This window comes from Electrophorus electricus, chromosome 24, assembly GCF_041902795.1.
Source record: "Electrophorus electricus isolate QZ-2024a chromosome 24, ASM4190279v1, whole genome shotgun sequence".
NCBI lineage: Eukaryota > Metazoa > Chordata > Actinopteri > Gymnotiformes > Gymnotidae > Electrophorus > Electrophorus electricus.
Genome location: NC_137520.1, coordinates 11,282,552 through 11,310,211, shown reverse-complemented (window position 1 = coordinate 11,310,211; position 27,660 = coordinate 11,282,552). Strand labels below are relative to the sequence as shown.

The following is a 27,660-nucleotide window of genomic DNA, read 5'->3' as shown; positions in this document are numbered from 1 at the left end:
CTTAGAAATGGCACTAATAAATATCTCTCTCTCTCTCTCTCTCTCTCTCTCTCTCTCTCTCTCTCTCTCTCTCTCTCTCTCTCTCTCTCTCTCTCTCTCTCTCTCTCTCTCTCTCTCTCTCTCTCTCTCTCTCTCTCTCTCTCTCTCCCTCCCTCCCTCCCTCCCTCATCCCAAACAACAGTAATTACTAAGGGGCAACATTTGCTGCAGGCAGTACAGAAGCCCAGTTGGGATTTGACCTTGCTTCATTTGGGCCCGAGGCCCTGGCCCTGGGAAGGGAAGGCACAGATGTTAAGCAAGCCGGGGCCTAGAGGTGGCAGCGGAGCGGAGCAGCCCCCGCCGCGAACAGGCCGAGGGCCAAAAGGGCTGTCAGCCCTGCCGCCGCCTCCGTCTCCCATGTGGAGCTGCAGCCAGAGGACACGGACGAACTCCTGTACATGACCCATGGACACTGTCCAGCTGAGCAAGCTACGGTAACTACAACAGCAGGCCCGTCAACCTGCATGAGCAGGGGGTCAGAGATACCAAACATGGAATAGAGAGAGGACGGTGAAAGAGGAGAAGGAGACAGGGGAGAGAGAGAGAGAGAGAGAGAGAGAGAGAGACTGCTTTGGGAGAGCATAAACAGTTATTTCATTAACTGACCAAATATGGGAAAGGCCCGTAGCCTGGCAGCATGACAGCAGACACACTGATGATGGCAGATGGGTCCCAGGCAGGAGTGCGGACATGCTACCAACAAGTCCTTTTGCCTTTTCAGATGGCAGTTGGAAGTTGTGTTTGATGTGAGTGGATTTAAGCAGTGCTGAATCGTCCCCTGTCACCAGGCTGCTGAGTGCCAGTGACAGCCTGTCTGTCAGCTCTAACGGGGGGGGACGGACTAGGTCAGCCAGGAAAGGTTTATTCACACTGACCAGCAGCTCAGACACATGCACACAAGCTGGGCCTAAGACAGGCTGTATGTATCTACCATATGTTCTGAATTCAGCATCACTCATAGAACACACACACACACACACACACACACACACAGTGTCTTGCAAATACAGATGCAGTCACACAGACTCACGTGCACATGCACACATGCGCATAAACATCACCCATCACTCCCATCTCTCGTGCCTTAGGCCTACGGTGACACACAGCAAACAGCCAATCAGAGCAGAGAGCTTGCAACCCTAGGCAACACCTCCCTGACGCCGAGGCCTATGGTAAGCTCCGTTCACCGCTCAGGACACAAACACCAGCACAGCACTGACTCAGCAGGAGTCTCTCACACACACACACACACACACACACACACACACACCCACACATGGTAAAGGGTCACACCTACAGGGGGATGGAGTGGCCAAACGCGCTCACGAGGGAGAGGGGAGGGGAAGATTGACATCGGCGAAGGCAGCAGACGTGGGGAAAAGTGGGTGGAGAGAGCACAGTAGGAACACATGAAGTACACACACCCAGTATGAGTGTACACAGTAGTCCATGTACACATGTATGCACAAGTAGTGTGTTGTTTAGGGGAAAGGAAGAGACAACTAACTACTAACCGGACTTGGCGGTTATGCTAATGGTTTTTTTTACTTTAGGATTCAGTGTGCTCACTGACTCAGTACAGGCAGGTTCAGATGTGTTGAAATATGTTAATTATTCATCAAATGTCGCAAATGATTCCAAAAAACCTCCAGACCAACCACTGAGTGGCACTCACACCATCACTGGTCGTTTCAAACACTGTGTCTCCGCAACAGAACTAAGTAATGGAGCCTTTTCAGACTCTTATGCGATTAGATTTCAGCAGTCCTGAGGCAGTCGGAGAGAGAGAGAGAGAGCGCGCAGAGAGAGAGCAGGAAGGCCTTTGAGGCCAGCTCCGCCCCAGCTCCGCCCCAGCTCCGCCCTCCTCCCTCTCTACACTTTCAGATCTGTTGGAGAACTGAGAACATTGTTCCTGACACCTAAAGTGAAGTGTAACTAGAAAGTACACAAAGTACATAAAGGTTAGAGCACAGGGGAAGGACATTCACCTCGAGTTACAGGACTGAACTGACTGCACTTGAACCGACTGCACTTCGGCAAATTAGACGCGTGCAGAATACGCATCCCTTTCACACAAGAGAGACTACAGCTGTCACAGAGCAAGGGCAAAGTAAAAGAAGCCAATTAAAAACGGAGAAAAAAGTCACTATAATTCAAGCAAGGCTGTGAACACAGTCCACAAGAAAGGAGCGGAGCGCGCGTCGTGGATCTGCATGTTGATTTGAAATTATTACACCCAAACGAGCAGGATAATTACTAAATCCCAGGTTCAGGGGGCCGACCACACATTTCCATTTGCTTTGGCTGCCAAGATGAATCAGAAGGCGGAAAAAAAACAAACAAAAAACCCCACTGCACCAGCCACTGGGAGAGACAGCAGCTGAGCCGATAATGAATCTGGATATTAATGTTTAGCTACTGGCGGCTCCCGTGTCCCGCTGGACTCGCTGCGTGCCCTCACCCTGTGCCACCGTGCCCTGTGCTGCTGCGCGACTGTGCTCTCCTGGGCTCAGAGGTGGCGCTAAACCCATTAACACCGCTCTCGTCGCCAGAGTGCCGCAGAGAGGGTGGGGGTGGGAGCAGCTCGGGTGCGGCAGACGCCGTAGAAACGGTCTAAACAGGAAGAGGGAAGGAAAGATAGGTAATGCTGGCTCCCATTATATTAAGCAGATGGGCCAGGCAGTAACCAAGCGGGTCTTTTGTTGGCGTTTACGTGTGGCGTTACCAGGGTGACAGTAGATAATGGGCAGGGCCATTCCACTCCTCAGAGTGATGGTAAAAGGACTCATGGGTGTGTCCACACGCAGGAGCTCCACCCCCTGTGGCCCACACACCGCACGGGCTAGCCAGCTCCTCTCTGTGGAGGCGCGCGGGCCTCGCGTTAGCACGCTGCAACGATCTCCTCCCTCCTGATCTTTCTGCTCTGGCTTCTCCTCCAGCAAACAACCTTTCATTCAGTAATTTCTCCAATTTGTTTTCCACACCTGCGGCTGTGCGCAGCCTCCAGCTGGGATCGTCACACACACACACACACACACACACACACACACACACACACACACACACACACCACCCCCCGCCCCCCCAACGCCTGTAACTCCTGACGCTGGCAGACCCGGATGCGCGTGTTTGTGCGTTTGGCGTGAGGGGAACAGAGATGCCACAGTGGCACTGGAGCTAATGAGCAGTGCTGGGACTCAGCCATGGCGCAGGGCTCAGCCTTCTCCCTCGCACCCGCACTTGGGAACGAGGAGCTAGCAACCTCTGCCAGCAGGGCGCGGACGGAGACGAGCAGCGGGTGGGGATCAAATTCTCCGTCCTCACGTTTAGCTCAGCGCAGATCAAAAGGGAAATCGCCGTTTCACGGTTGGCACAGCTCATAACACCTCAGCCCAGCCGAACGTTCAGATTCCTAAATGCGCTGCAAAACCTTTTTAACTTTTGCGGTACAATGGGAGCTGACCACAGCGGAGCTGCCATTGTGCCTGACTGATTATCCAAGCTCTCCGAGTAAAGGAGGTCCTTCTCTTTTAACTCAACTCCTTTCTTTCTTCCCCTCCCTCGCGACGCTGTGACTTTCGGACGAAACACACACTCATTGATTCATTTCATTCAGTCCCCTGGGAGACTGGAAAAAGAGGTGTGAAAAGAAGGGAAAAAACTCTTTTCCCCGTTTACGAAAGCGGAGACTATTAGCACGGGGCGAGCGGAGAAGGGCCCTCCGTCTTTTTACCGCACTCCAGGGGTTCGGCCGCGGATTGTGTGCGTGGAGGGAGCATTGATCTTTCGCACACTCATTACGGCCATTTTCAATTAGGCGCCGGCACAGTTATTAAGGCACTTTAAAAGAGAGGCGCTGCTTGTTTCCTCACAGCCTCTCAGATTCTTCCTCCTGCCCAGGGGCCACGTCTCCCCTCCCTCCAGGAAAAGACACACAAAACAGGGCAGGGGATTTAAATGCAATCTTCAACTCGCTGAGAAATAGTGTGGCCTTGTGCTACACACCAGACCTAAACATGCTCAAAACGCACCTGCGTTTAGCGAGGCGGGCTAAGATGAAATTTGCCGAGGGGGTGGGGGGGGTCTGTCAGCAAAACACCGTGCAAAGCAGAGGTGGTGGCACACTGCAAGAAGGTTAGCAAAGGCTGTGCTTACCTGCAACGGTCATTCGATGCTCTTCAGAAGGCAAGAGAGAGAGAGGAGAGAGATAAGGACACATCGGTTAGTGCAGGTTAGGTCAAAGGAGTCTGAGCAGGTGAGGGAGATGGGTAAATGGAAACAGAGTGTACAGAAAAAGAAGGCAGAAAAAGTGCGGAGGTGCCAGTATAAAGCCAAGCTATTACAACTTCAGAAAATAATGGCAACATTTTAAAATGGCATAGAATAGATTTGAGTTTTTTCATGAGCATGGCTGCCAATAGAGAGGTCTTTGTTTCCACTAGGGAGCTCTGGTCAAGCGTGCGGTTCATAAAAGGGAAAAAAAAAAACCGAACCAAACAAATTTACCAACGGCGTGGTTTCTGATTTGACAGTCCAACACTGCCTCACCTGGCTTTCCGCACAAAAGCCTCTTTAAATACTCAGTGGACCGAGTACTGCCATTACATGAATGGCACACCTGGCTCTCACACACAGCTACACGCGCGTGCACACATTCATGTGGTCGTCATGCCAGCGTCCACTCTGCTGGAGACTGGGGAGGATGACTGGCATGAACGTCACAGCGGCGCGTATCTATAAAACATGAGTGGGTGGAGCAGGTGGAGTCACCTACACGTAATGAGACGGGGAGAGGAAACCAAACCCCGCACGGCCTGGTCAACTTAGCACCACCATGTATCTTTCACTACTGGTATTAGTTGCGTGTAACATATCACATCTTTCTTTCTTCCTCCCTCTCCCCATCCCTCCTTCCTCAACCCCCCCCCCCCGCGCTCTCGCTCTTCAATTTTGCTCCACTTGGTTTCCTTCCTTCATCCATTATCCCAGACAACACCGTCTGCACAGGAAGAGATTCCGCATCAGCGGTTCACACCACAATTTAACATACTTGGGAAGTGTGTTTGTGCTAAACTAACGAGAGGAATATTTCTCCAGCCGGTGTTTGTAACCTTCCTGGCCTGCTCGTTGGCGCCGGGCTGCCAGAGGGCGAGCTTTAAGTGATAAATAAGAGGAGAGGTGCAGGATTCATCCGTGGAGATGCTGGAGACACACAGGATCACAATCCGAACCTCCACAGCTGTCCATCTGCCAGTCCTTGCGATCTCGGACCGTGGAGGGCAGGAGCATGCAGGAGAGGCTCCAGCTCACGCTCCGGCACGGCCCAGTGGCCTCCACGTGTCGGCACAGCTGTCCGAGTGCAGTCACGTCCCAGCTCTGAAATTCACCCCCACACCCTTGGCTCCGGAGAGCTGGACAGGCCGCCTTTCCAGGCACACGGGAGTGCCCCGGCTCGGATTGCAGGAAACGCGATAGGAGTATGCCTCGTCTCACGGGCGAGGCCGACGCAGACAACCGCGAGCATACTGACCTGCGTGAGACTCACGCTCCAACACGCACGATGCCGCAGCCATTTGCTTTGCCTTGACGAACAATAAAAATTCCAACATCCGTCAAAATTTGTCCCCCAAAGCCGATGCGTGACCAGGGGATTGAGCCCGCGGGATTGAGCCCGCGATTGTCATGGAGGTTTAAAAGTTGCTCAGGCCCTTGAGAAGAGGAGCACTCCAACCCTGCTGCTGCATTAACAAAAAGAACAAAAGCGCGTATTGACTCGGTGGGGGAGTGCTCTCCACAGCTCCGCCAGGCTTTCCGACTCCAACCAGCCCCCTGCTTGAGCCCTGAGCCCCGATACCGTCAGGGTCAGAGGCCCGGCCGCAGTGACGGTGGCCCAGGAGAAAACGATTTCCCTAACATTTTAAACTGCACCTTCCATTGAGAGTAGCACCGTCACCGTTTACCCACAATGCACTTCATGGAAAGCACGGAGTCACACTTGAGTTGGAGCGGTAGGACATGAGTGGCATTAAATGGGTTATGTTCATATCCGCATAACCAGCAAGCTTCTCTCCATGGCCGTTAAAATCCAAGTTTCTATCCTCAGCGGTTTAGGTCTTCCCTGCCTTGTCTTAGCCTCTGCAGTCTGGAGCAAGGTTCAAGGAGTCCAACGATGTTTTTGAAATTCCTTTTGAAAAGGCATATTTGGGGGAATTACTCCATCTTGTAAATGGCTGCCCAAACATCACACAGAGAAGCAGAACTGAGATATATATGAGCCATATACGAACTAGGCCAGACTATGCAATGACTCCAAAAAAAAAAAAGTCTCCCCCAATCATATGATTCTGACTACAAAAATCCTCCAAAATCATTTTTCAAGCTGAAATAGGTTATGTTCAATACATGTGCAAATACAGAATGGATGTCTAGAGTATCCAGTATGTCTAGCGAATACACCTAATTGTCCAGTGTGTTAGTAAACACAGTATTTGAGGACAATAAAAGTGGAGCGTTTACACCTGTCCACAGCCACACACATCCACACACACACACACACACACACATCTTAAACACACATCTGGCTCCAGCTGTGTAGAAGATACTCCCCCCTTCAAACAGGCCATTCCAGGACACTTTCCTTCACTTGATTACCATTTGTCTTTTACGTTCATTCAGCCTTCACAAACTCGCCAAGACTGCAGCTCCACGGGGAGCAAGACGAGGTGGGAAAATCTCTCGCACGGCCGTTTTCAGCGGTCAGGAAACGGCGAGGCTGCGGCACAGAGCCGGACTGGTTTTCCTGTCCTCCCCGCTGCTCACAGGACAACGCCACGTCCATAATCGCAGCAGACAGGGAGAGGTAAAGGGATTCCCCTCACACGTACACTGGCAGCGGGGCAATTTCACGCTGCGTGGCTCCCTCGCTTGGCCTCATTTTAGGAGTGCCTTCGTTAATGCGGCACAAGGCACCACATTAAACGTTTCATCATCGGCATCTACAGCACTGGGGGAGAGTGTAAAAATGCACAGTGTTAGTCAACTGAAATGAATTATGAATCGAGATATGTGGTATACAGAGGATTTGATGCTATTTGGCTGTTAGTAACCAGTTTCTGAAGTTCTGTTTGTTTATTGTTCATTAATACATTGTGGTCAAAGACCAAGCGGACACAAAGACTACTTCACTTATATGTGTTAATTTGTTCACCCTGAGTTCAGGATGCAAAACCTTCCCAGAGCAAAATTTCCACTATAGACTTATTTTGCCTGGTCAAAGAGCCACGGCAACATAATTAGCGCTCTCATTTGGGAATGACCAGTGTGTTTCAATTAGAAACCCGTCACCTTCTGCTAGAAAGTCACACGACCCCAGAGACGTGCAGAGCTGAGATTTGCTGCGCTTTTTTTCTACACACAACCAATCACACTCGTTTCGCTCAATTCTACTGCAGATTTGGACCAAACCGAAAAGTCACAGCCACAGACAGAGCCTCGGAGCCAGGCCTGGCCTCGGGGCGTCAGAAGGGAGGGTTATCGACAGGTTTTTATGGGCTGGATTCCTCCAGCCGTCACGGGCCCCTCTCTGTCTGTTTGACTGATGGAGCTGTTCGCCACCCACAGCCCTGCGGCTGGGTGAAGCCGCCTGGGCCGCCGAGGCCATCAACGCAGGCAGAGGATCAGCCTTAAAACCCTGACGCGAGGGGGCTTGACTGACGGCTCCCGCGGTTCTCGAGTTCTTCAGACACCACGAGCCTCGCTGGAGACAGAGGGGACGTTTTGAGTGATAGAAGAGCAAACCCCCGGGGCCGCAAACAGGGTCAGTGGCAGGGGTCAGAGAGCAAAGGGAGGTCAGGAACACAGAGCTGCTCCTTAGGCTAGATGGAATTCGCCAATAACCACCTTACATGTCTCTCACTTAATTAATAATTATGTCATCTAGATTTCTAAGCACAATTCACGTAATGTCATAGCGAAGTGTAATTTCGGGCCTGCAATGACGGTGCATCCTTCACTTACTCCAGCCAACGTTTTATCACACACTGGTCATCTTTATTCTCTAAATTAACGAGGGGGCGTCTTCTTAAGAGGGAGGATCACCCACTCCTGCAAATGCACTCGTCTAACAGTGCTGTAACGTTCCCCATTACCAGAAACAGCTTCCACTCCTCCAATAAAACTGTGCATAAATCCCTCAGTGCTTACCGTCCACGCAGCCAGAAGAGGACGAGGACTCTCCCATGTCCCGAATAGGTGCAAATCAGCATATTTTAGCGTAAATCAGACACCTTCTCTCTCTCTCTCTCTCACACACACACACACACACACACACACACACACACACACACAGATCTACGCCCATGCATGCTCAGAGAAAGACAGGCTGGAGGACAGTGACATCACCACCCACTTCACAGCTCCAGGTATTTCTCACCTTACATGTACGGACATGAACGCTACACGTTCAACTCATTAGCGTTCATCTACCGGCGTATATTACGTTACTACCAAACAGGAAGCCTGCAAGTGGAGCGTGCGCCGGCAGCTGGTAACGCAGGCAGCGGCGTCGGCAGGAGGAGGAGTGAGGATGGTCACCGGAGGGCAGGAGAAGTGATTTCAAGATTAATGACTGCCACACCTAAGTATCAGCATTACATTAACACGCTCGCTAATGAAGGAATACGCCGTGAACATTTGCGCGGCCGATTCCCGGCGTTCCCCGTGCTCCCCGGTCATCACGTCACAGGCGATCAAGGGAAGCGTCTCGATCGGACTTTCGGCGCCACCTCAGAGTCAACACGCCTGCAGTGCTTTCCCTGCAATCAAAGCTTACGAATATTTAAGATTAATGAGCACACAGCTTCCTTAAACGGTTTACCTTCGCTAAAAGTTTAATGATGGGGAAGCGCAGCTGCTTTTTTTTCTGTTTATAAAGGTGATAAAAAACAAAGAGAACTGATAGCGTAATGCAAAACAAACTATTGGGCTTATTTCATCTTCCAGAGCTAAAAATGGCAAGTGAGGCGTAGAAGGCCCATCTCAGCCAGGTCTGCCTGATTAAAGCGCTTTGCGCTTCATCAGTGCTGATTACTGCTGCAGGCTCTTCCTGCATCTCGCTCATGTTCCTGCAGATAAAGTGCTTGTCGAAAGGTCATAATCAATCTTTATTATTTTGTCATGTCGACTAGATTGCTGGAAATTAATATGGGTTCCACCTTGTTTATTTTCCTCGGGGAACACGGTGTAAGGTGGCTTTTGAGGTTAATGAGGTGACGCCACCTTTACCCAGCATGCCGCTCAGCTTAATTGAGCAATCAGGAGTGCCGTGCCTCCAAACAAGATAACTGGCTCCTCTTCTCCGCTCTGGGAAACTTCCACTGCCGAGTGACATCATTACCTACCCAGCCAACAAATGCGCTATAGGAGACAAGGACACAGTGGAGCGGAGAAGCAAGTCCCAGGAGATGGACGGGCAGCGCGGACACTCGGGGCAGCGATCTGGCAGAGGTCAGCTCAGACATAATCACTTTAAGTGCTCTCATTGACAATCAGGGACAAGGAGATTAAATCAGAGCCCCATCTTCAGTCACGAGGGGGACGGCAGAATACTAATCAGGCTAAAGATGGTGCCTCCTTGCCCTTCTCTAGTACATATCATCTTTATGCTGTTTGTTTCCACAACACATCATTTATTCATCTTCCCCACATCATGTGTCATTCATGTATGTAGAGCTTGCCTTTTCTCTGTTATAATGGGTATTATGGGAGAATTATGGCTATGGTGGAATTTTTGTATTAATCTCATGGGAGCAGTGACTCAGCACACCTATCCCAAGATGCACTGCTTTTCGTATCCTTTTCCAGAAGAGGTCTGGCTTCTCTCCTCAGGAGGCCGAGAGATGGAGAGTCTTTGTCTCGTTCTGTTTACACGCTCGCTCCCTCTCCGTTCTCATTCTCACAGGCACCCTCATCGTTGCGGCTCGCGCGAAGAGCAGTCACATGACCCGCGTGTCCTTTGAGATGACGAATGCTCTCAGAAGCGCAGTGCGCCCAAAGTGGGCTGCAGGAATGACGTGTGTGCGGAATGGCGGGATACGACAGCCTGTCCGTGACAGTCTTAAGGCCATCAGTCCTGTCCCCCGACAGCCCAGGTGTACATATGGCTCTGTTCCGATGACACACACCTTGCTGCACTTTTCCAGGATTCTGGGTATGCACTCATTCCGCTCTGTTCCGGTGAAACACCGGAATATTAACAGTGCGCATCTTACAGCCGTCTTTCCCTCAGAGATGAACTGCACAGTACAGGAAACCCATTTGCTTCAGGGCCAGAACATCAGGTGTGAGTTTGGCCATTCTTTACACCGCAATGCACCGACTCATTTAAGTCACCATCGTGTAATTGTGTTGCCTTCGCTCTGATGTGCCACATACAAATATATTAGTTCAGGAAACTGAAATGTGTCCATTGTTTTCTGAGTAAACTAAGCCAACTGGGTTTTATAGCATTAAACTATAAAACAACTCCCAGTGCTGCTTATCCTCCGAAGAGCCTTGATGATAAAACAACACTGTAGGATTACACGGCTACTAAAGAGGCGGAAAACTGTACAAACAAATATTAACAGTGATGTTAAAGATGAGCCCATTTGGTGTAAATGAGTGAACAATCTTCCTGCACACTGATTATAATGGGCTTGAACGAGAAAAAGTAATTAACACGATCACTGACACAGGAAGTAGACTGATGACAGTCATGTGAGGTTTGCTTTATTATACTGGTGAATTGAGTGCCTACTAGAGCCACACTTAACACTTCATGTGAGTGTGTGTGTGTGTGTGTGTGTGTGTATCCATTCCAGAAGTGCGTGGTGCAGGTGCATTGCCAAAAGCTGTCGAGTGTGTGTGTGTGTGTGTGTGTGTGTGTGTATGGCTATATGCGTATGTGCACGTGTATGCGTGTGAGTGGGTGTGTGTGTACGTGTGTGTCCATGTCTTCGGAGCATGGAGCAGGTACACAAGCTGCTCCATGGGGGTGTGTGGGGCCCCGAGAGAGGCCTCGACTCAGCACTTTCTCACTCCCATGCAGCTGAGACAAAGGAGAAAGCCCCCAAGGCAGCTTGAATTTCATTAGGTCAAGGTTACTGCATCATCCATTAACTTCTGCAGGGGGAACAGTTCCCAAAACCTCTCTTGTTGTTTGTTTCCCAATACGCCGCGGAAGTTCTTCATCGACGGAGTGACAGTGGAATACATCCACCCTGGCCACCACGGTGTTCACCACACACGGCACACGCACACCGTTAGAGCTGCCATTCTTCTTCCAACACTTTCACCGAGAAGAGGGAAGCGGTACACACCACAGCGTCTGCGTCTGCATAGGGGGTAGAGAACGGCCTCTCCGGCAGGGCAGCGAGTGGCACTGGTCGATGGGAAGCACACAGAATGAATTAGCCACAAACGCGCTGGGACGAAGGGCCTAACTGGGGCCTTTCATGGAGAGGAGAACAGCAGAGCAGTCTCAGGCGCACTGGTGCACGTGGTCGTCACAGTACGCACCCAGCTCCACTCACACAAGCACACAAGGCCGAGGAATCACACCCAGATGGTTTACCCGCAATGGGCTTCAAAGGGGGTGGGCTGGTGCTATGTTGGAATAATAAAAGACTCATCACTCTTACAGAAGAAATACGAACTGAAACGAGTACGGCCATTATCGAACATGTTGCTGGAACAAAATCGAGACTGAAACGATTCGTGTCGACGAAAGACATGAAGCAGAAACACAGCAGAGAGCGCCTCCCTCTGCAGGCGCAGATCTGATCCCAGCTGGTATGGGGGCGCTCTAAAAGGCCTGAGCCCGTGCTAGAGAGTAGCACTAGCGGTAGGCTCCGGGCAAACGACGCCATGGACGGCTCCATGCGGGAGACGGGGTTCAGTCACAAAGCACTGTGTAAAACACACAGACCGTGTTCAGCCATCTGCTTTTCTGCGCCAAAGAAAAATTCCGATGGTTGGCTGCCATTCAAGGAAGAAACGCTGCGCATTCGGGATTCACCGTGCGCGAGGGACCTGCTTCACGCTTATATTCTGAATGCAAGTTGCTCAACTTTCCACCAGGCGATTAGTCCCGCAGCCGTAACGCAAGCGGGACCAAATCTGCTTCTCCCGCTGCCCAGCGCCTGAAGTATTGATCCAGAGAAGCAGAAGCTTCCCGTCTGCTCGGCCAGGACCCTGCTCTCAGTGGTTAGATGCGGTGTCGGCTTGGTTTTCCGTCCGAAAGCAACACAATCCAGTGTTCCGTCACAAACACACATATCTTTTTAAAGCACAGCTAATTTAATTTATGCTGATGTTCAACTGCTGAGAGAGAGAGAGAGAGAGAGAGAGAGAGAGAGAGAGAGAGCAAAAGGGGGAGGGGGCAGAGTTTTCTTACTGGGCATGCCTAGTACGCTTCACAACTTTGGGCCTTTCTGTGGCTCGTGTTTGTCAGACTCACCCTGGGCAAACAATGTCCACCTCTGTCTCCATAGGGACCGGGGCTTCTGGGAAAGCTTGATGTCTCCTACTTAGAGATGCACACCGCGAGTCAAAGAGTCCCCACGGAGCCGAGAGGAGCCCCAAGCAACGCGCCAGAGACGAGCCAAACAGCAGCCAGCGTGGCATTTCCCCACAGGACCCGGCGCAGAGGCAACGGACACCACTCCCAAACACACAACCACCGAGAAGGCTGAGAATCAAATGTTAGCTTTCCCTCTTTTTTGCGTGGATTTAAAAGTCCATCAAATATGCAGTTGCGAAATACTGAATTTGTCTAATTCCGGGGTCAAGCAGATGCTATTTATAGCAGGAAGGCTCTGACACAAAGCGGAGTGAACCCAGAGAGACCCGACTTCACAATGGCAATGGGATTCAGGGGAAAAGGTGGCAGACATCTGGTTTGTCCATTTTGAGAGAGAGAGTTGGGTTACAGAGCAAGAGAGACACAGAGGAGCAAAACAAGCATCATACAACTCACGCAGGGGGAGGGGCGTGAACAGACAAAGAGGTTAAAAGAAGAAAAGGCACAAAATCAAGCCTTTTACTCTTACTACCGAGGACTCAACGAGGGGCATGTACATGGAGTTAAAAAGTGAAAGTGTCAAATCTCGCGTAACGGGCCTTTCCAATGGCAGGACCTTTAAAGATGTTGCTATAAGCTACAGATTCTTTCCCCACTCTCGGTAAGTGAGTGTTCAGCTCCCCAGAGAGGAATGTGAAGCAGGTTCACACAGGAGCGCACGGGACATGTTCACACAGGTCCCTGCACTGCGAGGGGCCGTACCGCACAAACCCAGCGCTTTTTCTCAGAGTGTGCTTTGAGGAATTACCGATCACCTTGTGGTAAGGGGTCAGAAAAAAGGGGGAAAAGAAAAGAGGGAGAGGGAGAGAGAGAGAGAAAGAGAGAGAGAGGAAGAGAGAAAGAGAGAGGGGGGGGGTGGCCAATGGCTGGGAATGGCAAGTGTGAAGGGTGGGACTCTTGAGCCATGTAGTCTAGCCACATCATGAGAACTTCCAAGATACATAGTGCTTTTTCGAGCTCCAGCTGGCAACTGCAGTGAGTGAGTGAGTGTGTGTGTTTGTGTGTGTTTGTGTGTGTGTGTGTGTGTGGGCGCGTGACTGGACGAGTTTTAGCATGAAGGCATTACAGGTCTTAAAGAGACGTGTGGTTCAGCTACAGTCACACGAGGAGCAGGCGGCGCTACTCCACCACTACAGCGGGAACAGCAAACACATAAAACAAACAACAGCCCACGTATTCAGATCGCGCCTGCCTCACCTGCTGAGTGGTTTTCCACCGCCGTTCAAATCACACGGACACACTCTCTTGCAGGCGCGTCACCTTCGGGAGCCGGCGGAACAAACCGCAGCGTGTGTCAAACTGACACTCGCCACACCAGCGCATCAGGCTCGTGAGAAAAGGGCAACGTCTGTGCGTCTGTGGCAACGTCAGAAAAGTGTTCCGGTCTCCTTCAGTCTGCACAAGGCAAAGACGGGGACCACCACAGAGAGGGACTGTGCAGCTCCGTTTCCCATGCTGGTGGTGCAGTGGCCTATGGGTAGAAACGGGATAGCTGGAATTCCTCCCTCAGACGCCATGTCCCTAATCTCATTATCTGGCAGGGTATGAAATTTGCATTCCTGCAAAACCACCACAACAACCCCATTGCGCTCTCGCTCTCCCTCTCTCTCCCTCCCTCTCTCTCTCTCCCTCTCTCTCTCTCCCTCCCTCTCTCTCTCTCTCTTTCTTCCTCTCCCTCCCTCTCTCTCTCTCTCTCTCTCTCTCTCTTCCTCCCTCTCTCTCGCTCTCTCTGTCTCCCTCCCTCCCTCTCTCTCATTCTCTCTCTCCCTCCCTCTCTCTCTCTCTCCCTCCCTCTCTCTCTCCCTCCCTCTCTCTCTCTCTCCCTCCCTCTCTCTCTCTGTCTCCCTCCCTCTCATTCTCTCTCTCTCTCTCTCTCCCTCCCTCTCTCTCTCCCTCCCTCTCTCTCGCTCTCTCTCGTTCTCTCTCTCTCTCTCCCCCCCCCTCTCTCCAACAGGTCTGTATTCCACAACCGTTCTAGATGCAAAGGCTCAGAAACTCCAACTGAAGCTCCTTTTGGAAGTTGCAACTGCTCTTCCCACATTTGTCTCTCCACGGGTTTTCATTAGTCAAGCACAATAAGTCAAGTAAGCTAAGCTCTCATTTTAAGTACTTAAGGAGTGATTAGGAACAGAGGGGTCAGCCCGGCCCAAGTTTAGCTGGATCTGTAACAGCCCTGGGGGAGCAGAAGTCCATTATAAAAGCAAGTGTTCTGAAACTGGGAGATAGTGGGCCAGTTCCAACAGTTCCCTAAATAAAACGTACCCAAACAACACAAGCTGCAGGTGAGACGCATTTCTGAGTTCATGTGAACCAGCCCAAAATTCAGCATTCATCCCACTGAATCAAAATTCATTAAATGATCCATTTAATGCATCTCTGATAAGATGGAGCTAAATCATGGAGCTAAACCTGGCACCATTAGCCAAAAAAAAACCCAAAAAACTTTAGCATCTTATAGTATGGCCGCAGAGCAAGGTCACAGATGTGACCTGCTGATAAATGCTGTTAAGTGTGAGTGCCACTTCACCTGGGAAATAGGTCAGAGCCATCGAGGGTTAGGGTTAGCCAGGGCTCTGAGACAATGCTATCAGGCTGTCTTTGACAACCACAGACACATAAACAGGAAAATAGGGAAGTGTGTCACCTCCAGGCATTCAGCACAAGAGTTCCCAGAAATGGCCTGGCCAAACCACAGTGCCAATCTGGGAAAAGCGGGTCGTTGGGTCGCTTCTCAACGGCACCCTGGTCGAACGGCCTGGGACCCACGACTGACCCCTCTGCTAGGCACAGGGCCTGGTCCTCTCAGCCCGGACCCGGAGCACAGTTCAGACACTCCTCATGACCAGTGTGCACCGCAGACACCCAGGTGCTACTGCCAGGCTCCCTTCTCCCTTCTAATTGGTCTGGAAAGAGCAATTGTTAAAAGTAAACAGTTAAAAACGTATCCAGAGCTGGTAGCACTCAGCACTGACACTAAAGCCCTCAGATTTAATGCAGTGGCCAGTTAGCACCGAGACTGTGGAAGAAATGGAAAAAGTGCAGCGCGCGAACTAGCTTCCCTCTAAAGGGCTTACAAAGGTGAATATTCATGGCAGGTTGATGTTTCTCTCCGGGCTAACAGACTGGAGAATGACGGCTCGTCCGTAGGGGACTCCATCACAGTCCATTATGAGAGGCTACGGCGGCGGAGCGCGGTCCACACCGAGCCGGGGTCAGGCCCTCTCGCTGGCCGCTTGGAGGGGCCGCGAGGAAGGAAGGAAAAGGCCCCGCCAAGATGAAAGAGCCCCTGCGTCACGTCTGCTTTTCGCGGGGTAAAAAAAAAACGTTTTTGTTTTGACTGTCTGCCTTTGAATACAGATGACAAAAGGAATTCCCGAAAGAGGACGGCCCCGTCACAGCTCGAGGCGCGGCGCCTGTCGGAAGTCTCTCCACACAGTGCCTGTTTGTTCTTGTGGTTCGAGCCGCGGCGCACTACTGGAGCTCCAGTGAGGCAGCGGGGCCAAGTGTCCTGCGCCTTCCCGGCAAAAACGGGAACAACAAAGATGGAAGAGAAAGAGAAAGCACTCAGCTGCTCCGTTGTTGTTGTGCGGCTGAATGGATCCTGTCTGCGCTCCATGTTGCCCAATTCATCTGAATCAGAACACCCTAACCATCTCAGGCCCCCAGCCCAGACAAACACACTGCCCTCCCTAAATGTTTCACAGTCGGCCTACCGTATACCTGCTAAGAGTGCACATACAAGCATTTTCGCACATAGACAAAAAAAAAACAAAAAAAAAACCCACACATATACACTATACATCTCTCATAATGTAAATACATACATACCTTTGAGGGTATAATGAATACACACACACATACGCGCACGTGCCAGGGGCCGATAAACAATATCATCAAATACTGAGATCATTTATATCAGTGACGATATTAAGCAAGTTATCGCACTGTTCCTTTCTGTCATACACCATTACCACATCACATCTTTTCAGTGACATCGTCTTTATTTACCATTCCCTTGGTACAAACAACCTGCTTTTGGTACAAACAACATGCTTTGAAGTTAATAGTGGTACAGAAAATAAAAATACAAACTCCACATAAGTCCTCTGTCCAGTGCCCGCTGAATGTGTCATAAGTACAAAAAAAACTCAGCATGAACAGTGAAAGTTAAATGGCTGGTAACCCTAATTATAGCAGTCTTTGACTGAACCAGCCTTGTTGATAAAAAAAATATATATACTGAACTACACTGGGGAATGGTGCATGAATCAAGGCCATTATTTATAGCGTTGTTTTTTGCCAGAATAACATTCAGTATCTTTAAATTGTGCTTGGCTCTCCCACCAAGACGCAGCACTTCACTCACACTGCGACTGCCAGTGAAGGGTCACGTGAGTAAAATGATGAAAGGCTGTTCTGCTCAAGTGGTACTTCTCAACTCAATCCGCAATATGATAATATCCTTTATTGCTATAATTCAGGAGACAATAATCGCTTAAAGCACGTTATCGCAACGTACATTATCGCCAAAGCATCACACACACACGCACAAGCTTTAAATGGTGCCAGGATGTAGGAAGGGAGTTCACAGGGAATGGAAAGGAAACAATGGCTATCAATACACTGAGGATTACTGAGCATGCACCGTGCTTTAGGGAATTCAGTACATAGGGCCACGGAAGGAAGCGTTGTTTATGTTTTATATGCGTTTCTGTGCGGGCTATTCCCAGCTCTGAGCCTCAGTCACAAACGTGAGGAGCCATGGAAGGAAGTGCGAGGGAGAATGTGAGAGAGGGGGCATTTACAGAAGATGGAGCTGTGTGGGAAGAATGGGAGTGCGGAGAGAGACCACAGGCACTGGGAGAAGGATGCTCATTACATGCTGGTGAGGGCAGTGCGCCAGGCCAGAGAGGGAGCATGAAAGAGAAGGAGAGAAAACCAGAAAGTGCGTTAGGAGCCTGAAAACCATCCAACAGCCTCTTACAGTTTATCCCAGTGGTCAGAGTTCAATGAAAGACCTGCTTCTTTCTATGGACTGACAACTCTAATGCAATCCTGCAAAACTGCTAGGACATTATTCAGCTAAAGGCAATTTGCAAAGGACTGTGGGAGAGCTATAAAATAAGATGTATGACATTTTCAGACATAGTGTGACGTGCAGGCACAAGACATGCCGGACTATTACATTTATCAGAGTGCATCTGCAAACTCCGCATGTTAATGAACGCGACGCTGCGTTTCAACCTCTCAAGCACAATCGTATTATGGAGAGGATGTTGTCTGGCTGAACCAAGCGGCAGGAACTGAAGCAGCCATTTTGTCTCTGTTCGGTAACGCGGCGTAAGGAAGTCTGCCAAGTCTCTTCCTCCCCTCGGCTGACTTCCTTCAGCTCTCCGACACTCACTGGAAGACCAGGAACATGTCTAATTTCACCAGCCTGGTCCTCCACTGGCAGTGATCTGGAGGCCAGCACAGTCACCTTTTAACATCATCCATATTTAACAGGGGAACGCCCCTGAATAGAGCCTACCCTACCTGGAATACCAGTGAGAGAGAGAAATCCTTGCCACAGTGTGTGTGAGTGACTACAACACTACAACTCAGGGAAAAGTCCAAACTGCAGCTTGGGGCAAAGATGGAGCTAATGCCTTTAAACAAATCCTCAAAAGCCTGGAATCCAGAAGGATAAGGATCACATACCTTCAAAAGAAAGATAAAAGCAATAAGAAACTGTAAACTCGAATACACGAAGCACACAACCCAGGCGGCTTAGCCGAAGAAAAGCCGAACCGAGTCGGGGAACGGCTCGAACTGTAGAGGCCGAGGGAACCAGCACGTCAGGCCTGGATTTGGACTGCAAAGCATCAAAGCTGACCCCGCGCTAAAGCAGCGGCTGACCCCAGGCGCTGCACTTTGGGGAGTTGGTAATGAGCTCAGGTGCTTGGGCCCCTGCTGCAGGAAGTGGCGATGCACCCCAGAGTGCAGGCTGTGGGCTACCTGTGCCCCCCTTTCCCTCTCGGGGGTAGATCGGCCGTGAGGTCGGCGCTCTTTGCCCTGGCTTGATGGCGACCAGACTATAAAGACATGCATGTTTTGAAAAGCAGAGAGGTGTTCCACTATGGAGCAGCCGGAGCAGCGATCGGAAGATAATCCGCACCGGGTCATGACTCCAGACAAAACACGACTCCGCACCGGGTCAGACAAAACACGACTCTCTCTCTCCCGCGGTCACCTCGATACGGATCGTGCCTGGCCCGAACGCAAGGCCTCCGGGACGATGTCAAGACTCGCCTCGGCATAAGCCCCATGCTCTCCTGAGTTGTCGCCATGGCGAGAGCAACACCCAGGACCAGGACCCATGCGATTAACCTCAAAAATGCTCCAGTGCGTGCACACGGTGCAAAAAAAAAAAAGAAAAAAAAAAGTAAAGCACAAAGCTAGTTCCAGTCTGTAAATCCAAAAGTTGTCTGTAAATCCAGTCAAGTTGTGGTGCGAAACGATGGTGTCATCTGTCACCCTTATCTTAACTCAGTGATCTGGAGGCCGACTCTATTGCCTCACCACAGGCCCACGTAGTGGCCCGGCTGGTTACCCACCTGTTCTCCCCTTCGGCAGACAAACTGTCTGGGAACTTGGACGTGGCTCGGATATTCTCCCGCTGCCTGGTTGCTGGCTAATCTCCACATTTAAAAGTTGCAGAACCTGACATAATCTCAAAGCAACAACGATTGGCAGTTAAAAAAAATGTTTTAAAAAAAACCCTCAAGAAAGAAAAACAACAAAAAAATCGTTCTTAGAAGCGATATTTCACCTGCTAGAGAAAAGGGCGCTCGATTGAAAGGCAAGGGAGCCCACACGTGGCCAGGAGGGCGGGACGGCCGAGCCCAATTACGGCCCGCGTAGAAAACGTGGAGTGAGCTCTGTGACTGGGTTAATGCATTGAACATAATCAGCAATCTTCATTAAGAAGAAAGCACTCTACTTTATTGAGATTCTGCGGGTGGGGGTGGGTTTGTAGGCACAGGGATGTGGGCGCACACACACAGAGGGAATTTATTGATTGCACTCAGTGCAATAAGCATGCAGGGTTCTTCATTTTTCCAACCCCCCGTCACCCCTCCCTCTCCCTCTCTCTCTTTCTTCCTCTCTCTCTCTCTTCCTCTCTCTCTCTCTCTCTCTTCCTCTCTCTCTCTCTCTCTCTCTCTCTTCCTCTCTCTCTTTCTTCCTCTCTCTCTCTCTCTCTCTTCCTCTCTCTCTCTTCCTCTCTCTCTCTCTCTCTCTCTCTCTCTTCCTCTCTCTCTCTCTCTTCATTTCAATAAAATGTCAATGAAAGGCAGAATGGGCAGTGTGCTCCAGGCTTGACTTCCAGAATTGCTACGCTCTTAATGGAATCGGCCGGCGGAGGGGAGGAGAAAACCTTCCGTGAATGTTCGCTCCGCCTGCTGAGCTCTGCTCCTGGCCCATGTGCCACAGCCGCTTCCGATTCCCAGCCCCAAGGCTGGCCGAGATGAACAACCGGGCTCGCGGCGTCCGTGCGTTGCCGAGCACAGAGGCACTCAGACATACAACGGAGCAGCGCATTAGTACAACGGCCGAGAGTGAGAGCAATGTGGGTGTATGAGTCATGATTAATTACTGGTGAGCAACCACTAATTAACAGACTGAATGATTCACTTGTTCCTAATTATTGTACAGTTGCATATAAACGGAAGACCATTATACAAAAATGTACTTTTTAACCATCGAAAGAGCAAAATTAATAAAGCTTTGTAGTCTGTGGAATAAAAAGAACTGAGAAGGTGCACTGGACTGCAAACGGTCACGTGTGTCCTTCATGCCTGAAGATGATGGTTTATGTTCTTGTAGTTGCCCGCAGGACCCCAGCTGCAGCTGCACTCTCCACCATGGAAATAAACAAAAAATTACAAATAAAGAAGGAACATGAAAAAATGCGAGACAGGAGGCAGGAGACAGGAGGCAGGACTCCAGCTGCTCTCCACCAGGACGTCACAATGGTATGAGCGGCTCTGTTCCCAGCTGTTCCTCCTCACAGCCTCGCCCCAGATCTACAACCCCCCCTCCAATTCTACTGCCTCATCTCTCTCACACACACACACACACACACACACACACACACACACACACACACACACACAAGTGGAGGGTCACCTTGAGGCATGCTCACTCACTTTCTGGTGCCTTGCTGAAGGTTTAACTGCTTAAAGGGTGTTTAGTGGGGAGATTGAAGTGTTACACAGAATTACAAGAGAAAATCTGGTACCTTCTCAGAGAAAGACAAGTGTAAATATTTACACACAGACAAAGCCTGTAAGTTTCTATTGGTTACGGTCCATTCTGATCTAGATGAAGTGTGAAATACATCATTTGAAAATTTGGGTGGAGTACAACAGGCCACAGAATAATGTGCAGATGTACGAACCAGAAGCCATTTCTTCAATTTTTTATGCAGATAATTTACCAGGCTGCGACTCGAGAGGGAAAAAAAAAAAGAAGATGATAAATGCTTGTGTGCTTCAGATTGTAAATGTAGGATGCGGTAAATCAGGACAGGGCTGTGCTCCTAAGGGCTGAGCTAATGAACATACCAAACAGAAAAGCCCCCCTGCTCTGTCAGAGGGAAAGTCACTTTGAATGGAGGTGACATTTGCAGCATATGACGCCACATTTTTTCCCTTTTTGTACAACAATCCCACAGTTTTACTGTGCGGTTTTACAGAGACACCCAGGCTCAAGAACACTTCCTTACATGCACAGCGAACGTGTTCATTACATCGTTTCAAATCTGCACGCTGATTTGCTTACGCTCTTTGTCTACTCTCTTTTTTGCAGAAGGGGGTCCTGTTTAATTTCAGCCCAACCTTTGCCCGGGTTCGGCTTTAGACTGCAGTGTGAACAGTCAGGGTTGCCTTTCCATCACCTCCAGCCTGGAGCAGCAGCGACAGTGAGGTGCAGACCATCCGTCAACCTACTGTAGGTTCAGTGGAGTAGCCAGGCTGGAGTAGGCGGTCATTTTCATAAATCACATCTTCGGAGGCAGGCCCTGTCGATATCCAAACCAGCTCCTCCCAAGCTCTGCCTGAGACGCCGTTTTTTTTCCTTCGGGCGTCCCCCTCCTCCATTGACCATCAGCTTTAGTTCACAAGCCCCCCCCCATTTAGCCACCACGGTCCCATGCAGTCACGAAACGCAAGCGACTGTGTGCTTGTCCACGTCAGGCCGGAAAGTTGGACTAGTCACAATAAGCACAAGGCACTTTTCAGTAGCTGCGCATCATTAGCCGTAATATGAAAATGTCACACATGCTAGTGGAAGTTAATCCCTGGGTGTTTTTTCACTCTCTTAAAAAGAGAACATGGTATCGCCAGTCAAACAATTTTTCTAGATATTCTTTTAGATACCGTGTGACGTCCCCAAAATCACATTAAGGATCTCGATGAAACTTTAAAAGTCAATTCTGTAAGAGCACACAGTTATACACATTCACCAGCCACTTCACTAGAAAAACACCATTTGTCTAGGATAAGGTGCTGCTTTATAAGGTACATCTGTCTTATAAGTACATTTATAATTATACAATTACAGATTGCTTCATGTCTGTTGGTAACTTTGGCAAAACAATCAGGGACACTTTACTAGCTTCACCTGGTGATCTCATGACTGGAAAATAATCCCACAGGACTTCAGATATAATACAAAGATATAATCCAGGCTAACGTTTAAAAAAAAAAAAACACACACACACAGTGTTGGCATGCTGGACTAATGCAATGTGTACCACCTATGAACAACTTCAATGTGCAGCCAAGTCAAAACTTTTGCTGATGTCGCCCAGACTTTGTGCAAAATATATTTTCTACACTGATGCTAATTAAACCTGGAAGGTAAAAGGAATTTTTCCAATACTACATTTCTTCTCAACCTAATTGAGAATTGGTAGGCAGTGTGATCAATACACATTATAAATCACAGACATTACCATAACTTCCCAATCAGAGACAGCCTCTTTATTAGAAATTGTGAGGGTCATGTCTGAAAATCTGCAGTGGCATTGCAGATTTGCTGTGAGGGTCAATAATGCTGTTCTTACCACCGCAAGCTTGGCGCCAGCGAGTGAGGCTTCTGGGTAATGCTGGTATTGCACTTTTCAGTAAAACCGCCTCCCTTACAGGACAGGGTGCGGTGTGACAGCAGAGGACAACCAGGAATCAGTAGAACCAGGCAACTTCAAAATCAATAGCTTTGACCCATGACCTGTAGAACAGCCAGGGTGGAATGTGTGGTGAAATCTGACCATAAGGGCACTGACATGCATCAACAGACATGGTCAGTAGAATGACTTCTGATTTTCCACTTGAAGGAAAAAAATTTTCAAATCGGTGGGGATGAAGAAAAGATTTAAAAAAAAAACCTGAGTTGTTTTTTGACAGAACACAGTGGCTGAAGAAACACTAATACAGCACATCCAAAAGTGTCTTTGTGCTTTGCCCATGAAACAATGACAGATGGTTTTGTCACACGGACATGGGCTCATGAAGGAAACCAAGGAATCCTCACAGTAAGAGCCTATGAGTGCTCACAATCCTTCCGCTGTGGTCATTTCCAAGTGAGGGAGTGTGTGTGTGTGTGTGTGTGTGTGTGTGTGTGTGTGTGTGTGTGTGTGTGTGTGTGTGTGTGTGAGAAGTACAGAGAGTACGCACCCTGCTGCTTCATTAGTCAAAACAAAGGCAGTCATGCTACATTCATGTCTGGAAACACACCTGCTCCATCTGAAGGTCAGGAACACTCATTCTGCCAGACAAGTGGAGAGGAAATGAGAAGAAACAGAGGAATTTCTCTCACACACACACACACACACACACACACACACACACACACACACTTCTCCATTGCCCCTGTCTCCTGCTTGTACAGCAGGCAGTAAGGGTTGTGGCCCTAAGGGCCCGGAGCGTCAGGCTCTCATCATGCTGGAGCCTCAGCTTCATTCAGCAGCTACAGTTTTAAACCACCTTTGACTTTGATATATGAGCCGGGGTTATGTTCTAATCCCAGTCCGCCTCTGCAGTACCAGAACATGTCTTCTTTAGGTAGATTCCACTCAGTCATCATACGAAGGACGAAGATGGTTGCTGCAACCCAAAAGCTCATGTTCGCCATCCACAAACGGGCAAATGTTGAAGCAGACGGCACACATACTCTTCTGTGTGAGCACTCGCTCCCACACACACACACACACACACACACCACACCCATGCTCTTCCACCCACACAGTACAGCCTCTGTTTAACCCAGCCATTGGAGCGCTGAGCTACTGGTCACGTGACCAGTGAAAATGGGTCAGCTCGGGACAGCTCTACTCCAGAGATCTCAGCTTTCAATTATTCAGAGTCCCAGCAATATTGGCACAGTGGTGTGCGCGACTCCAAGGCGCAGCGTCAGACAAGTGTCAGACACACTTTACAGCTGAACCCAAACACAGAGGTACGCAGCCGTGCTACGCCTCCCCACGCCTCCCCACGCACATTTCTTACGTCTTCTTGTTTTGTCCCTTTCAAGGTCTAGATGACCAAGGACAACAAATGCAGACCACGCCTGCATAACTAAACACTGTAGCAGTAGTTCACAGAAAATGACAAGTTCACGGGAGAAGGGGGTAAAGCAAACAAACACTTTATACTGTTGTGAGATAATATCAGGAGCTTTCATCATCTCCATCCGAGTCTTAACGGTTTTATTTCGGCCTTCGCATGGCTGCTGCAGCCTTCGTGCCACTGACGATGATAACGGCTGTGGAAGGAGGTGCCGGTTAGAAAAAAAACCAAACAGAGAGCAGGCAAAAGAATGGCCGACACAAAGCAGGCAGCCCCGAAGACCCGTTGGGTGGCAGCGGACGGAGCACGACCTTCTGAACCCTAAAGCAGAGCGGGTGCAGGTCTCAGCCGCACGGCCTACCGTGCCAGCGGCTCTGCCAGACGCCGCGCCACAGGTCACGACCTTGGCCTAAGCAGTTTCCTTCGGAGACCGCAGGTGGGGCGGCTCATCCATGAATCACGCTTGGCCGCCGCACAGAAACTCGGCCTGGGTTTTAGTTTAGAGAGATTTACTGTGGTTTGACCAGAACGGCGACCCCCACCAAAGCCCTAGATCCTAGCAAACCCACACGGGGACCTGGGGAGAAAAATGGGCAAACGGGGACATCTTAACAGCACTTTCCTTTCCGGTTACACGTGACACCATAAAGAAGGTGTCTGTCCAAATCTTTTGGGCTAATAATGACGGCTAGGGGCTCAGGGACCGGAGGAACAGTCTGGACTGCTGAGAGGCCGATGCTTAACTGCTTAGCTACTGTTACTGGGAGCAGCGGGTGCCAAAATACCAAACCACCCCACAGTTCACCTCCTGAGTAACGAGCAGGCCGAGATCAAATACTCAGCCCCACAGACTCTGCAACAAGACCCCTATTGTTATGCTTGAGTTTAAAATCACAGTATAATCCATCCTGGATGGCAGGAAAAAATTCCTCACATTCTGTTTCACGCGTCATTCCGGTCAAGTGCAACCACACTCTGCAGTAAGCTGTCAACACATTTAATCACAAAAATTCCACACAAACAAAACAATAAGGTTTAGATATTATAAGTGTAAATCCTCTCATTTATATTAATCAGGGCATTTTTTGTAAATCCTCTCATAATTAAATCAGGGCATTTATACTATAGCAAAAAATAAATATATTTCTATATATATTACAAGCCAGAGGGTGGGAACAGACAGAGCGGACCCCAGGCAGGCAGCAGAATGAGAGAGGAGCCCACTGTTCATCTGGAGCCGGCGCAGAGTCAGTCTGACACAGGTATCCCACAATGAGTGCTTGCACTGTATGAGCCAGTGCAGCAAATAAACAAATAAATAAATACAAATAAAAACCGAGCAAGACTTGGACACCTGTTACTTCTGATCCAGCCCACTGAGTCTAAAAATGAACGACGCCTTCTAAATGTTTTGGAAAGAATTCTTTGCACCCTGGCGATTAAGATTAGGCCTTCAGCAGGCATGATAATTGGATTATGGGTGGGATTTTTTGTGTGTGTGTGTGTGTGTTTTTTTAAGTTCCTGGCATTGTGAAGGCTGAAATCAGAGAAGAGGTGCATGTAATAATATTCTTTTTTTCTAGATAGATTCTATCTGGTTCCCATCCTTGAGTTGAAGTTTTAATACCACATTGACACAGTGCATGTTTCTGTGTGTGTGTGTGTGTGTGTGTTGGAGACTAAGAAGTTCTTCCCACACTCTCTGAAAAGTAGAAACATCCTCCATAACAAGATAGCGCTCTCGCGCTCTCTCTCTCTCTCTCTCTCACACACACACACACACACACGGACACACACACACACACACACACACACACACACACAAGCTTCCAGTAGAGCCATTCACAGTGCTCCTGCCTCCATAGCCTGGCCAGTATTTCCTTCACAAGTCCTTTCACACAGGCCGAGCTGGTCAGCCCACACAGACAGGCAATTCGCCATTGTCCAGCACTGCGGTGTGTGTGTGTGTGTGTGTGTGTGTGTGTGTGAGCATCCTTCCACTGCTGTCTAATTAAGTTCAGGAAGATGAAGTCGTCCCCCGTCTCCCAGCCAGAGTGGGAGGAGCTCAGGCCCGCCCTACAATCTCCCAACACCAATCAAGCAAGCAGTCATATGAACGAAAGCAGAGGGGAGGAGGGGCAGTAGTCAATGAGCCGAAGAGAACGAGAATCCTTTGGCCTTCGGCGGCCGTCTCCGCTTACCTGCCTCACTACTTCTCTCCAACGACAACACCCTGAATCCTAAAACAAGCCCAGACCACCTCGGTGCCTGGAAGAAAAAAGTTCTCCCACAGTCTCAGGCCGGACAAACCCTAGTTTAAATGGAATCCTTTAACAGCCACTAATTACCAGCCTGTTAAGGAGGATGTTTGCTTCAGCAGAGGTTACCCGTAGCCTGGTGGGACGTATTTGTTATGGAGGTGCTGATGCAAGGCAGGTCCACGCATTAAGTGTCACTGCTGGAGAGGCTGTCAGAGAGCCTGTGGCTCGGCAGACAGCTGACGAGGAACGCGGCCATCGCGGCTGCTGACATCTGCAGCCGCTCACGGTACCGTGCCACAAACAGCTCAAGCAGGGGGAAACAGCGATGGCAGAGCCGAGGGCTCATTTATTTCCATTATTTAATTTTATGAGGTCTACAACATCACCGGCCATGTGAAGAAAAGGCACTGAAGAAAATAGATCATACAAAATACAGGGAACAACTTATTAACTACAACATATAAGGGTAAATCCCATGCTGGAGTCATGTGATACACTAGGGGTCTAGAGTGCAGCATACTGCAGGCTAAGACTGCATGTCACTGGATACTTCCCCAATCATCCTCCATCCCAACCTTGTCAATCAATCCCATCACACAGCCAAACATTCAGAAATATGGACAACTGTGATTGCTAAAATCGCTCCCAATATCAGACACATTAGCATAATGTAGAAATGTCTTATGGTAATGAAGCCTTACGATGATAATAAAGCGTCTGCGTGAGCATCTGAGGGAAACTTTCTGTTTCCATAACTACACAGCATGGAAAACATTCCCCAATCACATGGATAGAAAGCTCTGGCAATGGTGAAGTCATGCTGGATTGATTTATTCCAAAGGAAACGCAGAATTACCTTGTACATCTTTTATTTTCTTTCAGGGTCTGGCTTTCAGGGTCTCATACTGTTAAAACCCATGGGCAGTAACTCTGAGAGTAACCACTGGCAGTGTGAGTTCCCTCAGCAGTCTAGCGATACGATTAAGTCTGATTAAGATCACAGCAGTGGTAATAAATGTGACAGGATAAAAGGGGTAAAAGTGACCGGAGCCCACATGGGGAGTCTATTCATTCTCTCCTGTATGACTACAAAAGAAGAGAGGAAAACATCCATGACGTCACGCATCCTGTC

The 27,660-nt window shown here is 49.5% G+C and overlaps 1 protein-coding gene across 11 annotated transcripts in view; it reads right to left on the bottom strand.

Moving 5' to 3' along the window:
- Window positions 1-27,660, bottom strand: part of agrn (agrin) — a 154,670-nt gene that overhangs the window by 103,928 nt on the left and 23,082 nt on the right. For 8 of the 11 annotated variants that reach the window (XM_081706892.1, XM_081706886.1, XM_081706889.1 and 5 more), the window contains exon 3: window positions 4,195-4,215. The exons of 1 other annotated variant lie outside the window; for it this stretch is intronic. In XM_081706892.1, the coding sequence (XP_081563018.1) occupies window positions 4,195-4,215 (21 nt within the window). Of the gene's footprint in view, window positions 1-4,194; window positions 4,216-13,855; window positions 14,009-27,660 lie in introns of those variants that run through there. 2 more of the 11 variants (XM_081706894.1, XM_081706895.1) reach the window with 2 other exon arrangements.